Genomic DNA, 18,845 nt, shown 5'->3' with positions numbered 1-18,845 from the left:
TTATTTTGTTTATTACATTGTGTGATCAATATGCCAGAGTAAATGCACAGGGGTGAAAATAGCACTAAATGTAGATCTAATTAGAAAAAAAATAAGCCATGAAGCTATTTTAGAGATGGGTTTTATTGTAGGTCTAAACAATGTTTGAATTATACCGTGAGCTTCGGGGGGTACAGCTATTTCGACTGGTGACGTCACTCTCCATTTTATATAGGCTTACACACATGATTTCACACTTGTGGTTCACAGTCAACTTTCCTTCAAAATATAGGTCATATGACTGTGGCTGGCTGGCCAACAAGTTAAAAGAAACTACTGTAATCATACTAGAAAGCACACTATACCTTACACGTTATTGGAAGGGTTGAATTTGGGTAAACACTGTTTCAAGGTGCGCCCTGTGCGTAAAATTGCGCGCCACAGTCAAAAAATATGTTTTGGTATAGCAGTGCAATGCAAACCTGGAAATGCATAGACCAATAGCATGGAAATGGCAAACATACTACTTAAATATAAGAACCAGAATTGTTTACAGATGGGCCACAGAAAGTCTCCCGTTAAATTCACCTAGCCTAATGGCCTGCCTTTGGTTCATTTGATTCGTTTTTCTTGGATAGCCTAAGCCTACCAAACATCAAGCAAATAAAAAAATGACTTGTTCACGGTTGGAAAAAAAATATCTTCACCGTTGTTTAGCCTATAGGCCAGGGATGTCAAAGTCAAATACATTAGAGGGCCAAAAAAACAAATTTTCTACAAGCCGAGGGCCGGAATGGTTCAATGTTTATTAAAACATATTAAAATGACTGCACGTAACCTATTGAACCAAGACGTGTACTGTATTTTATTTAATGATTAAATGAATAATGACTGTGACTGAAGTGCGGGCAAAGTTTGCACAGAAATGTACGATTTTTCCCATCCTCACCGACCTTGTCATAAAACTTGTTTAAATGATCATACGATGCCTCCTTGCTGCTTTGTCATCTACATCAGCCTTTCTCAAACTTCTTTGACCTGAGGCCCAGTCAAGGCATACTTTGGGGTCATAGGGCCCACCTACATAAACCCACCCCCTCCTCCCACCCCCCATCAAATTATCATAATGATATCACAATTATTATTATTTTTATACTATATCGCTATACATGCACTTCAAAACAGTCAATGTTTAAAGTGCTAAGATTGTTCACAAAAGTTTGTGAAAACATGCACATCAGAGTACTGCTTTACTAATGTAAAATATAATTAGGCCTACAATAGTTTCATTGTTTTTGCATTGTTGCATGATGCTTGCATGAGAAATACTTCTCAAAACAACAGCAGTTATATGGGCGCCGTTGTTTTAGGATGTTTCTCTCATGCAAGCATCATACACTGATAGAATATTTATATGCTAATTACATTTCATTTGAATGCCTGAATGTAAGGATTCAGGAAACACAATACCAGCTTTTGTGAATGGTAAATGGCGGATCAGATCATGCGTAAATCACTGATCTGGAGCTGGATAACTAAGACTGATTAATAGCTTTTGGCTGACTTTAATACTTGCCAAACAGGCAATGCCAAGCAGTGTTTTATATAGTCTGTGCTCTGTTTTTTATGGAAGTTGCATAAATCCACGTCGTTCTATTAAATGTCGTTTCATAATTAAATAGCCTTCCAATAGGTTGAAGCTTAGCTTTGCTACCAACGTGCACACGCATGCATTGAATAAATGCCCATACCACGACTTAATTATATGCCTCTATGTTTGATGACAGCAAACAAGTATTTCCTACTAATTGCAGAAATGTTTGTTTTCTTTTTCTGTCCGCGGCTCCTTGATCAATTGCGCAGCAAATTTATATAGTCTGTGCTCTGTTTTTTATGGAAGTTGCATAAATCCACGTCGTTCTATTAAATGTCGTTTCATAATTAAATAGCCTTCCAATAGGTTGAAGCTTAGCTTTGCTACCAACGTGCACACGCATGCATTGAATAAACGCCCATACCACGACTTAATTCTATGCCTCTATGTTTGATGACAGCAAACAAGTATTTCCTACTAATTGCAGAAATGTTTGTTTTCTTTTTCTGTCCGCGGATCCTTGATCAATTGCGCAGCAAATTATCAGACGATGGCCTGGGAATAATTTCACTCTGCAGACCATTGTCCACATTGCGGACCGCGGCCCATAGTTTGACAAATGGTGACCTGCATGCTGCCATATTAAGGCCTTTTTACGGTGTGTTTTAGCCGGGTTTTCGCGTGGAAGGCTCTGTAGAAATCTGACACCCTATTCAACGAAGTTAAAATGAAAGAGCGTGCCGTTCACAGACACCAGAATGAACGAGTTCACAGTAACGTTCATCAGGCAGTAGTAGGCTAATACAGTAAGTTCAGTTCACGTTCGCTCAAAATATCAACGAGTTCATGAACTTTCGTTCAATAAACGTGTTCAGGCACAACACTGGGGAGGGGGGTAACTGAAAGTTGACATCTGCCCTGACTGAATACTGATGAATAATGAAACCGAGGCCCACTTGCGGCGCGCAGTGAGTTCGTGGGCTACCGTTGCATGGTGGGAAATAGAGTATTGGTGCGTGCAAAACAGCAGCCGGTGGCTGTGGCCTGCGGGCCGGTTCTAATACTAATCAAATATCATCCCGGGGGCCGTAGATAATTCATTGATCCGGCCCGCGGGCCTTGACTTTGACATGTCTGCTATAGGCATTTCATATAATGTAGCCTAGTGCATTGTGCGCCTGGTGTTATATCAAAAAACGTTTGTGCAGCAATACGTTTTTAAGAAAGGCTGATCTCTAATAATGGCAACGAGGAAAGACATTTCACGTAGCGTTTCAAACAAACTGCAGGTAAAGTTTAGCAATTATGGGCATTTGCTTAAAGGTTGAGAACCACCTACATGCGAAATTCCCTGAATAATAATGCAGATTCCCTCTTGTTAAGATATTAAGAATGAAATTGCACAATATAATAAATCGCCTCATTAAACCTCTCCCCGTGTCAGTATATCTATGGAACAACTCCTATGGCATGCATGTGATTGTAGGCCTGATTTTTAAGTTAAGCAGCAGCGATGGTCGTGGCAGCTGAGTGGAAGGGAGACCTCCGGTTAAACCATAGCGATCTAGCTACTCAATGTTTTTCTAAGGTTGGTTATCACTATGTTACAAAGGCAGTGAAATATTAGACAAATGTATGGTCAGCTGGCCACCGCTTGTTAACCCATATTAGGCGTTTGTATAGCCTACACTGTACATTTGTTTTAATTCGTCAGTATTATATCATAGCAAATAACACAGTCTGAACGTACCAGTGAAATGGTATAGCCCAATGGGGGTGAGGGTTTGAAAATCGTATTTTTCATTACAGATTATATCCTGAATTGTTGGTATGTGATGGCAATACTGCATTTAATTACATGCATTATTGGATAACATTAAATTGTATTAATTTTTTTCAGTACCCCCAAACTATTATTTTCATCCCTTTTGGGAGGGTCCAAGTCTCATCTAGGGGGTACGGACCCCCCACACACACATACCCCCCGTAATTCGAACCATGGGTCTAAATCAACACATGAACTAGGCTTTGTTTATTGATTAGCAAACTGTGTAACCGATTGGCCGAAGTAGCCTGAGCTATTAATACTTGTGAAAATATCCTTTGTACAGACATCAGGAACCACGATCAGTGAGGAACAGGAGTTACCTCCACTTACTTACTCCTAATTTGCTGTGCAAACAGTCATTTCAGGGTCTCCGATGGCGCGTCCATAATGTGCGCTGGCTGCGTTTTGATGGGTGTAATATGAGGCTAGTGCAACATGGAAACAATTTCAAGTTAAACATGGAAACAATTTCATCATAGATTGCTTTCAGGAGTTTCTGGGAAATGGAGTTGCCTTAATTTATTTAGAGAGTGAATAAACTTATGAAACAGAGAAGTATCATCATGTAATCCATTGATTTCAACAATGTAACTGTATTCTAAATACCAACTATTTAAATTGTAACTGTAACAGAATACAGTTACTCATAATTTGTATTCTGAATACGTAATGCCGGTGTTACATGGCAACTGGCTCCCATGTTAACTGGCTGCATTGATGACGCTTCATGATTGATGACGAGTCTTTGACAGATGTGGCCGCTTGCAGATGTCACTTTCTGATATACTAGAGACGCACACAAATATGCATGACATGTTTAAAAGTCAAAATTGTATGTAGTACTACATGCATTGGACCATGAATATGCCACCCAAAAAACAAACACCTAAATAGCATAAATTACCTCCACGTGGGTATCAAACCACAAATAAATTGACCTGTTTTCTTGGTAATAGCGTCCATCCACTTGCACTACGAACCAGCTGACGGCACTCACAGAAATTGATTTCAGTTGTATGATTAAAAGAAGTCTAACGTTATTATAATAGTAACAAGTTAACATAGCTGTTCATGTTATCTGGCTACCATGTTATCATGCTACCGTTGCCCAAGCCATTTAGTAGGCCTTCAAAGTATCATGGTTAAGTTTTACAAACGTTTCACTGAGGTTAGGCTGTGGCCGCCCCTACCTCAAGTGTCTGTAGAGCCACATGAACGTCAGCAAAGAAATCAAATAAAAATGTGTTGCCTAATTGTGTATCCTTTTGTCCAGCCTATTCTTTTAAGAATTCAGTTCATGAAACACAGGCATTGAAACGCACACTGCAATGGGCAGGAGAAGTCTATAACGTGTCCATATTTTACACAAACTTTGCGCACAGGGAGAGTCAAAACTTTTAGGCTTATAGGCTATTAACGTTAATGTTGCTGACATGTAAACATCGATTTGATGTTTTTTTGATACTTTATTTCCCAATTCACATGCTCGTGCTTCTCCTGTGGCGCGACAGGTAAGTGCCTATACATTGCCTTTTCACGCAGTTGACATGGGTTTAATCCTCCCCATCACACGTTTTTTTTAAATTATTATTTATTTATTTTTAGACCAGCAACGCTTCCTCAATTTAGGCTACAGATACTAGGTGGCCACAGAGAGCCTGACCAGCAGTCAGTGAAATGTTTGAAAACTTAACCATGATACTTTGAAGACCTACTGGCTTGGGCAAAGCTGTAGCAAGACAACACCATCAGCCGTGTTAACTTGCTACAATCATCAGCTGACTTCTTCTAATTGTATAGACTAAGTCAAGTAAATTTCACTATGACTTATCAGCTGGTTCGTGGCGCAAGTACGTAGATGAATGGTTATCATGTAGGAGGTTTCATTTAGGAAGCAGTTTCGATACCCACGTGGAGTTATTATTTGGGTATTTATTTTTTTGGTCCAGTGTATGTAGCGTACTACAGACAATTTTGACATTTAAATATGTCATGCATATTTGTATTTGTTCGTCTCCAGTTTCCATCAGAAAGTGACAAATCTGCAAGCGGCCACATCTGTCAAAGAAACGTCATCACTCGTGAAACGTCATCAACGCAGCCAGTTAACATGGGTGCCAGTTGCTATGTAACACCGGTACATGTATTCTGTTACTCCCCAATACTGATAACCATTGACCGAGGTGTGTTCAGATTGCTTGAACAGAGGCGAACATTCGTGGCAAACTCGTTTCCTTTGCACTGTTAAATTTGAACGAATTTATTAACATTCCATCTCAACGTTAACCGCTGTCTAGCCCCTGCATGTTCCTATGTTACGTACGGAAAACTACATCCTCAATACAATCCATTTGCCATTGTTCCCAGACATTCATGGAAAACTGAAGGCAAACTGAAATATGTTTCAAATCTATCGTGAACGTTCGCCTATGTTTGCGACTTTGAACGCACCCACTCGTCATCTTTAAAGGAATTATCTGGAGTAAAATGCACTTTAGATCAATTTCCGGAGGATTAGGAGTACATACGTTGAGTTGACATCAAAATCATGTAATTCGGATGTGTTTTGAGAAAGTTCGATTTTACAGTTTTTGGTCAAAACTCGTTAGCCTGGAAGTGACCCGTGCATGTCATTTCGCCGCTACAAAGCGCTATTTTTATACCTCTTCTACAGTTCCAAACACCATTACACTTACGTGGTAGTGAGTAAAGGGTCCCTAAAGCCAAACCGAAGTATCCCGAGGTCTTTATGTGGTCGGATAGAGAGTCCAGAATGAATTTCATCAAGCCAGTACCTTTCCGGAAATGTTGCTGCTGCAGCTGCCATCTTTAGGGGAAAGTCCGTAGGAGTCGATTGCCGAGTGTGATGTAACATGCTCTGGAAATTCACAATTTCGTCGCCGTTCTTAAAAAAAAAAAAAAAGTCCAGTATTTCTTTCGAAATTGAAATGAAGTTGGACTACTGGACTATGTTTAAAAAAAAAAAAAAACAGCGACAAAATTGAAATCATTGACAAGCTTAATTCAGTGAGTGGACATCGTGCATTTATTTATCAGCTGTCTTTGCAATCCATTTTCTTTTGCAAACAAGGGGTTCCACTTGCCTTCCACTATTTTTGTATTTTCCTGGTTTAGTCTTTGAATGATATTTGAATGATAAATGGGTCTGTGTAGTGTCAAGAAAAAAACTGTAGACTTGGAAAAACAACATCAAATATAGCCGCAAGCGGCAATGGCGGGCCCGAGCACCTCCGGTCCGCAACCCGTGACATTTCGGAATCCCACAAAGCGCTAACGCGGTGCATTTTTCAAATGTACATATTTGATGCGTGCACTATTTGTTGTTGCATGTTATTTTCTGGCATATTTTCTTGCTTGGCCAGGTGGGGGCGCTATGCCAGGCAGGCCCATTGGGTGGCTGGATGTCATCATAATCATAATATTTATTAACCTGAGAAGTTTCAGACCATTCATTCAAAGCAGAGAACATTTCTGACACACTTCCTGCTTATCCAGATGGTGGCGCTATGCTAGGCATGGGAATTACACATGTTAATTAATATCATCAGAATATTGATAGCCAATATTTTATAAAGTCTGAGATCAAACAGTTAAGGCATTGCCCATTTCTGGCACATTTCATGCTTGGCCAGATGGTGGCGCTATGCTAGCCATCTGAATGACATATGTGCACATCATAACAATGATTTCCAATATATCAGTTAAGGCATTGCCCATTCTGACACATTTCCTGTTTGGCCAGGTGGTGACGCTATGCCAGGCAGGCCAATAGGGTTTCTGATTATTCTCATAATCATAATTACTATGAACCTGAGAAGTTTCAGACTGTTCATTCAATGCACTTTGACTTTGTGACACATTTCCTGTTTATGTGCAAGATATTAAAATCATAACATATTACAACATATCAAAAATCCCTTCGCAATCAGCGTCATCTTGCCATCATATTTGGCAAATTTCACATGAATCTGACAAACCGTCTAGGAGGAGTACATTCAAATCTATCATGTGACATCAGTGTTCTTGTCATTGTTTTTGTTGCCAATGGGTGGCGCTATGCCAAATATGGATTATGAGCTTGTGAATATTGTCATTAACATGGTATTCAATAACCTGTGAAATTTAAAACATTTCAAGCCATGCATGGTGAATAAAGACACATTTATTGTTTATGTGTAAGGGTATTAAAATTCATAGTTTCGCCATTTCGTCAAATTACAACATATCAAAAAAAGCTTCACAATTTAGAATCAGAAGCATATTGGCATCATGTATACCGACTTTCACATGAATCGGATCAACAGTCTAGGAGGAGTATGTTAAAATTGGTCATGTACACAACGCACAAAATCCCAATTACCTCACTTCCTGTGGGCGTGGCTAATGGCATATTAATACAAAAGTTGATTGTTTTTGGGAGTTACACACACCCACCAAATTTGGTGTGTGTATCTAAAACTATATGCCAACCACAAGTCACAGTGACATATGGGGGCTATGGAGTTCCTGGGCCAAGCCCAGTACCAAGGCTTATTCCCTGTGTATTCACGGTACCTCTTGATGTGTGTGCCATATTTCATGCGTTTTTACCAATGGGAAGCACATATTTTGGCATCACCATTCATTACATTTTAGTCCGCACAAAATCCCAAATACCTCACTTCCTGTTGGGCGTGGCTAATGCATTGTACATACGAAAGTTGTTCATCTTGGGGAGATACACACACCTACCAAATTTGATGCGTCTAGCTGAAAGTATGTGCCAACCACTGCCTCAATCACCTAAGGGGGCGCTACTGAGTCCCTGGGCCACGCCCGGGGCCAAGCTCTTGTACCTAAGTGCTTTGCGTAACACCTGATGTGTGTGCCAAATTTCAAGACTTTTCACCCATCTTAACCACCTCAAAAAAGGAAAACGCTCTGAGACAAAGTTAGTATAATAATAATAATCCTTACAAAAAACAATTGGGCCTTGCGCCCTTCGGTGCTCGGGCCCTAATAATAATAATCCTTACAAAAACAATAGGGCTTCACACCGTCCCGGCCTCGTGCACCATCAGTGCTCGGGCCCTAATAATAATGAAAAATAATAATAATCCTTACAAAAACAATAGGGCCTTGCGCCCTTCGGTGCTAGGGCCCTAATAATCCTTACAAAAACAATAGGGCTTCGCACCTCTCGGTGCGCGAGGCCGGGTCGGTGCTCGGGCCCTAATAATCTGTAGTCACTGTTACCTAGTCTATAATGTTCATCTAACATATCTATATGAAATTGGAATTACCACATACAGAACACACTAATGAGAAAAAGCACCTCTGTGATTAACAAAAAAGTGATTCTTTCCCTTTTACCTCAACACACAGGATCGCCATCTGATGTAGCTACCATGGAACGAGCAACAAGCTTCGGTTGTGCAAGAGACCGTTCGCTCCTTCAGGAAACTGATGTGGATATTGAGTTGATGGCACCTTCTGTGCAGCTGGGACAACATTTCTACTTGACCCTTGGGATTAAGAACAAAAGCTTGGAACAGAGAACTGTACAGCTTACTGTAACCTGCTCTGTTATCTACTACACTGGTGTAAATTTTAGTTCTTTCAAGGAGGAGAGAAAGACTGTCTCCCTGGGGCCATCAATGAGTGAGTGGGACATTGTATTAGTATTATTATTGACTGTGGTATACACACATGTTAATGAAAGTTGTAATGGCTATCTATTGAAACTGTTGTCTTGTACAAATGAAGATGTTGCTACCAAAATGCTAAAGCAAAAATTAATCAGGACTGTGGCATGTAGCTTGTTGGACTGAGGTATCCATGGTTACAGATAACCCTTTACTCACCCCCACTTGGCTTCTTATGTAACTTCATGTTACAGCCATAGAGCTTAAAACATCTGATTTTAACTACCAGATTGTGGCTACCAAACCCATCTGTAATCGACATGACAACTTATAGTTCTGCCAAACTTATGCTAACCGTTCGCTAGCTTGTAAACAAACCCATGTGCTTTATCGTTACCTTTTCCCACAGTTTGAAATAGCATAATGCACAATTTCTCCAGCAGAGGGGGAAATCCTGCCAAGTTTCCCTTTAAGGTGCTCTAAGCAATGCCATGCGTTTTTTAGGCTAAAACATTTTGTCTCTTACTGTAAACATCACCTAACCAACCGCTAGCTGTCTGCTAGGATCTACAGAAGGTTATTCCATCAACCTCGCTATGAAGGCGGCACTTAACTGAAATAGCCTGGCTTCAACTAGCGTAGACTTTCACTTGGGGCTGAAGCCGTTCCATTACCTCAAGTTAGCTGCATCTCGTTTATTCAAGCGAGGTTTAAGTCAGCTTCATGTCTGCTCGTGCACGAGGTAGAAAACTAGACCAAAACAGTAGATTGACAAAAAGAGGATATATGTTGTAAAATGAAGGCAATACTAGAGGATCGATTTACAAGCGCCATCTACAGAAATTTCATCGAAAGTCATTAAATTGAACATTGAGAGAAAAAAATTAGATAGCCTACTTGCCTACATAAAATGGAGAATAATGAAAGCATAAATTTAAACAACAATGGTCATGGTTTGAAATCAATTGCAAGTAGCAAGATTCCTAGAACCACACACCACACATGTCAAGTTAAAACATTTTAAGTTATAGTTTTAGTATAATTTTCATAAATTCTTCAGAACTAGTGAATAGGTAAATCAATGCTTGATGACACTGTCGGAAAAAAAGTTTCTATTTTTGAAGTTGTAGGTTACAAGTGGTGAGAACATGAGAGCAGGTTGACAGAACCGTCTTTTGGGTCTTCGTTTTCCGACTTTTTTGCAACACTGAATGTTAACCTGCTACGGACCAGGGGAACGTTTCTAGAAAAGTTAGCAACGACGTTGCTCAACCAACGTGGTACAACGCAACTTGCGACCAAACAACGACATTGTTACACCTGTTTCCAGAAAGCATCGTACCTGTGTCGCAATTCGCTACCTCCGACGTTTGAACACTGTAGTTCCAACAATGTTGTTGATGATGCAGCGATACATATCATTGGTGGAAAGAGTGGCAACATGTAATACCCCACCCCCTAGAATTTTTCTGTCACGGCCTATGTCGTAATTTTTCTAATTTAAACCGAGTGATTAACCCTTTAGCCGCCAGGGTTTAAAAAATATAAATTGGATTTTTACATCAAAATTTCAAAAGGCCATGGCTTGCAAGTGGTCAGAGATAAAGTCCTACTGTAAATGTGAAAACATTGAGTATGACCAGAAGTTTATGAAGGGGGTAAATTTACTCATCTAATTAGCATATTATGACGTCACTGGATGGCAACCACCGTGAATTATGCACATTTCAGTAAATACTAGATGTTGAACATATTTGAGCAGTTTTACTTTCTTTTTTTGTGATTTCACAGACATAACAAATGAACAGGAAAACAGTCACATGTAAACCGACAATAGTAAACTATTACTATAATCACAAACCCTATTTTACTATACAATAAAGTAGCCTGGTCAAATCAGTTTCATATCGCGGGTGACTGAAGTTTTTCAGAGCCCTATTTTTACAACCCCTGCTGTCTATACCACGTCCATTACGGACACTATCATCACTACTGTCACTGGCACCTCCAGCTATGTTGGGCAGAGGGTCGAAATAAGCATGGTATGCTTAGTGGACACAGTCGAAAAAGACGCACCTCCATTCACAGACGCTCCGTGACTATCAGTCAATAGACGATCGATCATATTCTCCAAAAGGCAGATATTCTCCTCAGAATCAGAATAGGTGAATAACAGACCCAAGACTTCATCACACGTGAATTTTTTTTTCAACATTTGGTGTATTTCTGCTTCAATTTGTGCAAAACTAAGCCGCATCGCTTCCGCGTTATGGAGGAAATGCACATCTTCTTCGTGTGTTTCTCGCGTGTTTTCCTTTCTTTTACTGTCTATGGTGTTTTCGCGAGCTTCCTGAAAACTTTGAAAAAAAGGTTGAGCTTGAATCGAAGCTCTGGGTGTCTGCTAACTAGTGGTCAAAAGTACAAATGAGATTTTACACTGTACTCGTCTATCGTCTGTTTTATTTAGTAATGACGCTTGTCGCAATATTGCGACATGGGCGGTTAGAGGGTTAAAGGAACACGCCACTCAATGTCAGTAGCAATATTTGTTCTTACCTTAACTTTCACAAGTTGAGTCATACCTCTCCCGTGTCGGTACGTGCACTCAAACGCTCAATTTGTGCAAAACTAATCTGAAAACTTTGAAAAAAAGGTTGAGCTTGAATCGAAGCTCTGGGTGTCTGCTAACTAGTGGTCAAAAGTACAAATGAGATTTTACACTGTACTCGCATCTATCGTCTGTTTTATTTAGTAATGACGCTTGTCGCAATATTGCGACATGGGCGGTTAGAGGGTTAAAGGAACACGCCACTCAATGTCAGTAGCAATATATGTTCTTACCTTAACTTTCACGAGTTGAGTCATACCTCTCCCGTGTCGGTACGTGCACTCAAACGCTCAATTTGTGCAAAACTAATCTGAAAACTTTGAAAAAAAGGTTGAGCTTGAATTGAAGCTCTGGGTGTCTGCTAACTAGTGGTCAAAAGTACAAATGAGATTTTACACTGTACTCGCGTCTATCGTCTGTTTTATTTAGTAATGACGCTTGTCGCAATATTGCGACATGGGCGGTTAGAGGGTTAAAGGAACACGCCACTCAATGTCAGTAGCAATATATGTTCTTACCTTAACTTTCACGAGTTGAGTCATACCTCTCCCGTGTCGGTACGTGCACTCAAACGCTCTGGTGCGCAGCGCGCATGTGTAAGCATGTTGCTATGCTAGCGGGCTCAGACGTAGCCATAGAGGAAGGAAGATAGCAATAATCAAAAACATCCACGTTTTCCCTACTTAAAAACAGTTGCACGAGTAGTTGATAAAAATGTGTAAGGTCACACAACATGAAACGTGGCGATTTTCCAAGCGAATAAACAGGAGAACTACAATGTGTGGCGCAATAGCACTTGGGAGTACTTCGACCTAGCGTAGTAATATTAATTAACAGGGGCAGTAGTTCAAACGACCAAACTTTGCGTCCTTGTTTGTGATTGAGGGTTTGAACTCCCTTTTCTAGAAACACCAAATCCAAGAACTGTAAAAAATTCAATGTCCATGCAGTCTTAGAATTCTTAGAAGATTATTATTTTGTACCTTTATAGAACCAGTAGTACAGACAGGTAAGTGGTAGCTTAACTTCACTCTAGCAACGTTCAACTAATATAAGGCCCCTCGCGCATTGATACACATGCGCACTACATGCCACATAACCATTAAAGCAGATATGTCAAGGCCCATCTACGGCCCCCGGGATGATATTTGATTAGTATTAGAACCGGCCTGCAGGCCACAGCTGCCGGCTGCTGTTTTGCGCATCAATACTCCATTCCCCACAATGCAACGGTAGCCCACGAACTCACTGCGGTGCCGCAAGTGGGCCTCGGCTTCATTATTCATCAGTATTCAGTCAGGGCAGATGTCAACTTTCAGCTACCCCCCTCCCCAGTGTTGTGCCTGAACGCGTTCATTGAACGAAAGTCACTCGTTCATATGTATTTTGAGCGAACGTGAACTGAACGTACTGTATTAGGCTACTACTGCCTGATGAACGTTACTGTGAACTCGTTCATTCTGGTGTCTGTGAACGGCACGCTCTTTCAGTTTAACTTCGTTGAATAGGGTGCCAGATTTCTACAGAGCCTTCCACGCGAAAACCCGGCTAAAACACACCGTAAAAAGGCCTTAATATGGCAGCGTGCAGGTCACCATTTGTCAAACTATGGGCCGCGGTCCGCAATGTGGACAATAGTCTGCAGAGTGAAATTATTCCCGGGCCATCGTCTGATAATTTGCTGCGCAATTGGTCAAGGAGCCGCGGACAGAAAAAGAAAACAAACATTTCTGCAATTAGTAGGAAATACTTGTTAATTTGGTGTCATCAAACATAGAGGCATAGAATTAAGTCGTGGTATGAGCGTTTATTCCAGTGGTCCCCAAACTACGGCCCGCCACCTCATTTTGGGTGGCCCCCTAAAACATGTCTGTGGTATATAGCATCTGGCCTGCAGGGGAGTACGACATCGTGTAATACTCGTGTAATACTCTTTTTGTCCACTGGTAATTGTCTTGCCGCTGTTTCGCGTTTACCATCGAAAACGGAATGAAATGTAGGCCTACCTGCAAACAATGTAAGAGGCCTATGCTGACTCCATCAGTGCTCAAAGTATTCTAAAAGTTTATCAATTCATTGTTAATAACTAACTAACTTCTATTCAAGTCATATTTCTGGGACTTCCTGGGATAACTATTTCTATTTTTTATTCACTCGGTCAAATGTTCATCCAAATTCACAAATCACAAAGTTCAGGTGAGTGAAAGTTAGAATGGTGGTCATTCCAGATGTTTTTGCCAGCACTTCATAAAATTCTCATAGTTTGAGAACTTTAAATTATTTGTAGGATATTGCTTGTTCACAACTTGAGCTGTGTATGCAAAGACACAGAGTTCAGAGTTCATTTTAAATAAGATATACTTTTGGGACTCCCTGCTAATACTTTTGGGAATGCTAAAGTCTTTTTATTAGTATTAATTTCATTTCATTTCATTTGAGCTACATTTTACATGGCATGATGGCAATATAAACACAGCTAACAATGGTATTAAATTGCAGTAGCCTATGATTAAATGTAATGGAATATTCAACTAAGGTAGATTGTTGTTGTTCACAGCACTAAGCTATTTATGGTTACTGATATACTCCGAGTCTCTGGCCCTCTCTTAGTGCCAGGCATAGTGAGCTGGCCCTCAGAAGAAAAAGTTTGGGGACCACTGGTTGATTCAATGCATGCGTGTGCACATTGGTAGCAAAGCTAAGCTTCAACCTATTGGAAGGCTTTAATAGAACAACGTGGATTTATGCAACTTCCATAAAAAAACAGAGCACAGACTATATAAAACACTGTTTGGCATTAAGTATTAAAGTCAGCCAAAAGCTATTAATTAGTCTTAGTTAAAGATAGTTAAAGATCTCCAGATCAGTGATTTACGCATGATCTGATCCGCCATTTACCATTCACACAAGCTGGTATTGTGTCTCCTGAATCCTTACATTCAGGCATTCAAATTAAATGTAATTAAATAGCATATAAATATTCTATCAGTGTATGATGCTTACATGAGGGAAACATCCCAAAACAACGGCACCCATATAACTGCTGTTGTTTTGAGAAGTATTTCTCATGCATGCATCATGCAACAATGCAAAAACAATGAAACTATTGTAGGCCTAATTATATTTTACATTAGTAAAGCAGTACTCTGATGTGCATGTTTTCACAAACTTTTGTGAACAATCTTAGCACTTTAAACATTGACTGTTTTGAAGTGCATGTATAGCAATATAGTATGTAAGGGATAATGTATAGAACGCCGGTCATTATGGGGAAAATAAGTCCCGACAGGGCGAACCGGACCCCGACGCGCCAGCGGAGGGGTCTTGTTTCGCCCTGAAGGGACTTATTTTCCCATGATGACCGGCGTTCTATACATTATCCCGCTTATTATACGGCTACTTGGCAAAACAAAAAAATAAAACTCCATGATATGTCTCTTTACACTTATTTGTTACCGTTTCGTCGTGGCTTTTGCTGAGAAACAAATAGTTCGCAACACACGCTGAACTTGAATCAAACATTCTTTAGAACACAGCTGATCAACCGTCTGCTTTCACTTTTGAATGAAGTTCCAAGCACAAACTCCGTTGCCATTGATTTTTCGGAAATCCCATTCAAGTCAATGGAGCATTCTACTTGCATTGTGAAGAGCCGTATAATAAAAAAAAAATAATAATTGTGATATCATTATGATAATTTAATGGGGGGTGGGAGGAGGGGGTGGGTCCATGTAGGTGGGCCCTATGACCCCAAAGTATGCCTTGACTGGGTCTCAGGTCAAAGAAGTTTGAGAAAGGCTGATGTAGACGACAAAGCAGCAAGGAGGCATCATATGATCATTTAAACAAGTTTTATGACAAGGTCAGTGGGATGGGAAAAATCGTACATTTGTGCAAACTTTGCTCGCACTTCAGTCACAGTCATTATTCATTTAATCATTAAATAAAATACAGTACACGTCTTGGTTCAATAGGTTACGTGCAGTCATTTCAATATGTTTTAATAAACATTGAACCAGTCCGGCCCTCGGCTTGTAGCAAATTTGTTTTTTTGGCCCTCTAATGTATTTGACTTTGAAATGCAGAAATGCAAAGTTGCAGAAATGCAAGGGATTGCGGTTGTCACAGGAACACGTTGCAGATGACAGCGGTTGTGTCTCAATCTGTCCGCCTGGGGTGTTTCAATGACGTAGGAACGTGGTGTGGTGCTTTCTCCTGTGACGATAGCAGGTGTCTGCACTAGGGTAGGGGTCTTGCACCATGGCGCTGATTGAAGTAGAATGCTTGTTTCTGTTTCTCACTGGCGTCCTTATTTTTGATGACTTCTAGATCAGGCCATCGTGGCTGCAGATTTGCTTCCAGTGTAGGAAGAGTTGTTTTGATCTTACGGCCCATAAGGAGCTCTGCTGGGCTCACGTCTGTGGTGGCGCAAGGTGTTGACCTACAGTATAGCACATGAGGGCAAGCAGAGGGTCTTTCTGTTTCAAAATTCTTTTTGCAATCTGAACTCCACGCTCTGCATGTCCATTCCCTTGGGGATTGTGTGGACTCGAGGTAATGTGCACAAAGTCAAATTTCACAGCAAAGTCTTTAAACTCCTGACATGAGAATTGAGGTCCGTTGTCGGACACAACCTCATCCGGACAGCCAAATCTTGCAAACACTGCCTTCAGCTTTAGGATAACTTGTGAAGCAGTGGTTGTTGACATGTGGAGTATTTCAAGGAACCGCGAGAAGTTATCTGACACAACTAGATAAGTGTGTTTGTTATACTCACACAAATCAGTGGCAAGTCTTTTCCAAGGCCGCTCAGGCAGAGGAGTTGAGATCAAGGGTTCTTTCCGCTGAGTAGGTTTCATCTCCCGACAGACCTGAGAGGACAGGACTTTCTGCTTGATTTCGGATGAGATGCCAGGCCACCATACAGCCGTATGGGTGCGCTCCCTACACTTGGTCAGACCTTGATGTCCATCATGAATGCGCTCCAGAGTGTCTGGTCTCAACACGTCTGGTATCACCATTCGGCTCCCTCTGGTGACAATGCCATTGAATTCAGACAGTTCGGTTTTTATTGGATAGTACTCTCTTATTGCTACTAGTACATTACCTATGTACTCTGGCCACCTAGTCTTGACTCAGTCAGTACTGCAACACCAGCTGTAGATTGGGATCAGCCTCTGTAGCTGTTTTAATGGCCTCTAGCCTTCTTGGAGTTGCAGGCATGTTGTCCACAATGGCTGCTATGTAACAAGCCACATCGGTGTGAGAGTCACTCTCATTTTCCGGACACTGAAGTGGACTACGCGAGAGGGTGTCAGCCACAGTCAACGTCTTTCCAGGAAATTACACATGTAAATATCATCACAATAATGATATTAAATTTCTTTGTAAACTTTCAGAGCAATCACTTAAGGCATTGTCCATTTCTGGCACCTTTCCTGCTTGGCCAGGTGGTGGTGCTATGTCAGGCAGGCCCATTGGGTGTCTGGATACCATCATACAGTGTTTCCCACAGAATTGGATTCAATTTGTGGCGGTAGCTGACTTTGACAAGGGGGGGGGGGGGGGTATTAAGATCGTCTTGGTAGTGTATAGGTCTAATTGAGTGCCTGTCACTTTTTAAGACGTTTGAGGGAACCCTTGCAATTGTAACACAGTTGAAAGGCTGCTGATGTGTGGATGCAATTCATAATGTTTTCTACATAGTTAAAATAAAGGTTCATACTTCTCCTTGGGACAAGCACTTTTGAATTTTGGAAAACACTTTTCCATTTACATCTGGATTTTGCAAACATTCAGTGTCAGAGTCAATAAAATGAGCCCTTCAACGAAATTGACAAGTAGCTGTAAGTAGGCTAAGCATTCTAAATTCGACATCCAAACAGTATTCTAACGTTAGCTTTGAGATACTGCTTGATTTCATAACTTAACTTAGTTTAGTCTCTTCAATGTAGCCTACTACAGTATGTTGTGATAAGACCTTATCAGAGTTCACTTCAATGCAGCAGTTTTGAACAAATTTGCGCAGCATGGTCACGATGCTAAGCGGATTTAATAGCAATTTAGCCAGACGTCTTCTATGCAATGCTTCTATGTGGCAACAACAATCCTTCAACAATCGTGAATATTTTGTTAAATGCACATGCAGAGGAGTGGCAGCGGGCTACGAGAGAGAGCGGGGCGGGGCAAGGAAAGGCTGCGTGCGTAAAAAGCGCAGCTCAATGGCAATGCAAGGATTTGACCTTATATTTAAATTAAATTAAATTAAACATAGAATATTCATCTGTGGCGGCCGATTTTTATTTCGTGGCGCCCCGCCACAGATTAGTCAATGTATGGGAAACACTGATCATAATCATGATATCTATTAACCTGAGAAGTTTCAGACCATTCATTCAATGCACTGTGATTTATAACACATTTCCTGTTTATGTGGTGAGATATTAAAATCATATCAAATATATAACTTATCAAAAATCCCTTCACAATTTAACATCAGCGACATCTTGGCATAATATTTGCCAAATTTCACATGAATCTGACAAACCGTCTAGGAGGAGTATGTTAAAATTGATCATGTGACATCAGTGTAATTGTCATTCTTTCTGTTGCCAGTTGGTGACGCTATGCCAAACATGCATTATGGGCATGTGAATATTATCATTAAAACATGGTATTCAATGACCTGTGAAATTTAAAACATTTCAAGCCATGCATGGTAAATTATGACACATTTATTGTTTATGTGGAACAGTATTAAAATTAATAATTTCGCCATTTCGTCAAATTATAACATATCAAAAAAAGCTTCACAATTTAGAATAAGAAACATCTTGGCGTCATGTATACCAACTTTGACATGAATCGGATCAACCGTCTAGGAGGAGTATGTCAAAATTGATCATGTCCACAACCCACAAAATCTCAATGACCTCACTTCCTGTGGGCGTGGCTAATGGCATGTTAATACAAAAGTTGTTTGTTTTTGGGAGTTACATACACCCACCAAATTTGGTGTGTGTATCTAAAACTATATGCCAACCACAAGTCACAGTAACATAAGGGGGCGCTATGGAGTTCCTGGGCCAAGCCCAGTACCAAGGCTTATTCCCTGTGTATTCACGGTACCTCTTGATGTGTGTGCCATATTTCATGCGTTTTTACCAATGGGAAGCACATCTTTTGCCATCA

At 40.6% G+C, this 18,845-nt stretch overlaps 1 protein-coding gene across 2 annotated transcripts in view; it reads left to right on the top strand.

Moving 5' to 3' along the window:
• LOC121688425 (coagulation factor XIII A chain-like) overlaps positions 1 to 18,845 on the top strand; it is a 104,907-nt gene that overhangs the window by 62,944 nt on the left and 23,118 nt on the right. For both annotated transcript variants that reach the window (XM_042068029.1, XM_042068028.1), the window contains one exon: positions 8,787 to 9,062. In XM_042068029.1, the coding sequence (XP_041923963.1) occupies positions 8,787 to 9,062 (276 nt within the window). The remainder of the gene's footprint in view (positions 1 to 8,786; positions 9,063 to 18,845) is intronic.

Source organism: Alosa sapidissima, chromosome 17 (genome assembly GCF_018492685.1).
Source record: "Alosa sapidissima isolate fAloSap1 chromosome 17, fAloSap1.pri, whole genome shotgun sequence".
Taxonomy (NCBI): domain Eukaryota; kingdom Metazoa; phylum Chordata; class Actinopteri; order Clupeiformes; family Clupeidae; genus Alosa; species Alosa sapidissima.
This window is presented reverse-complemented; position numbering and strand designations above follow the sequence as displayed.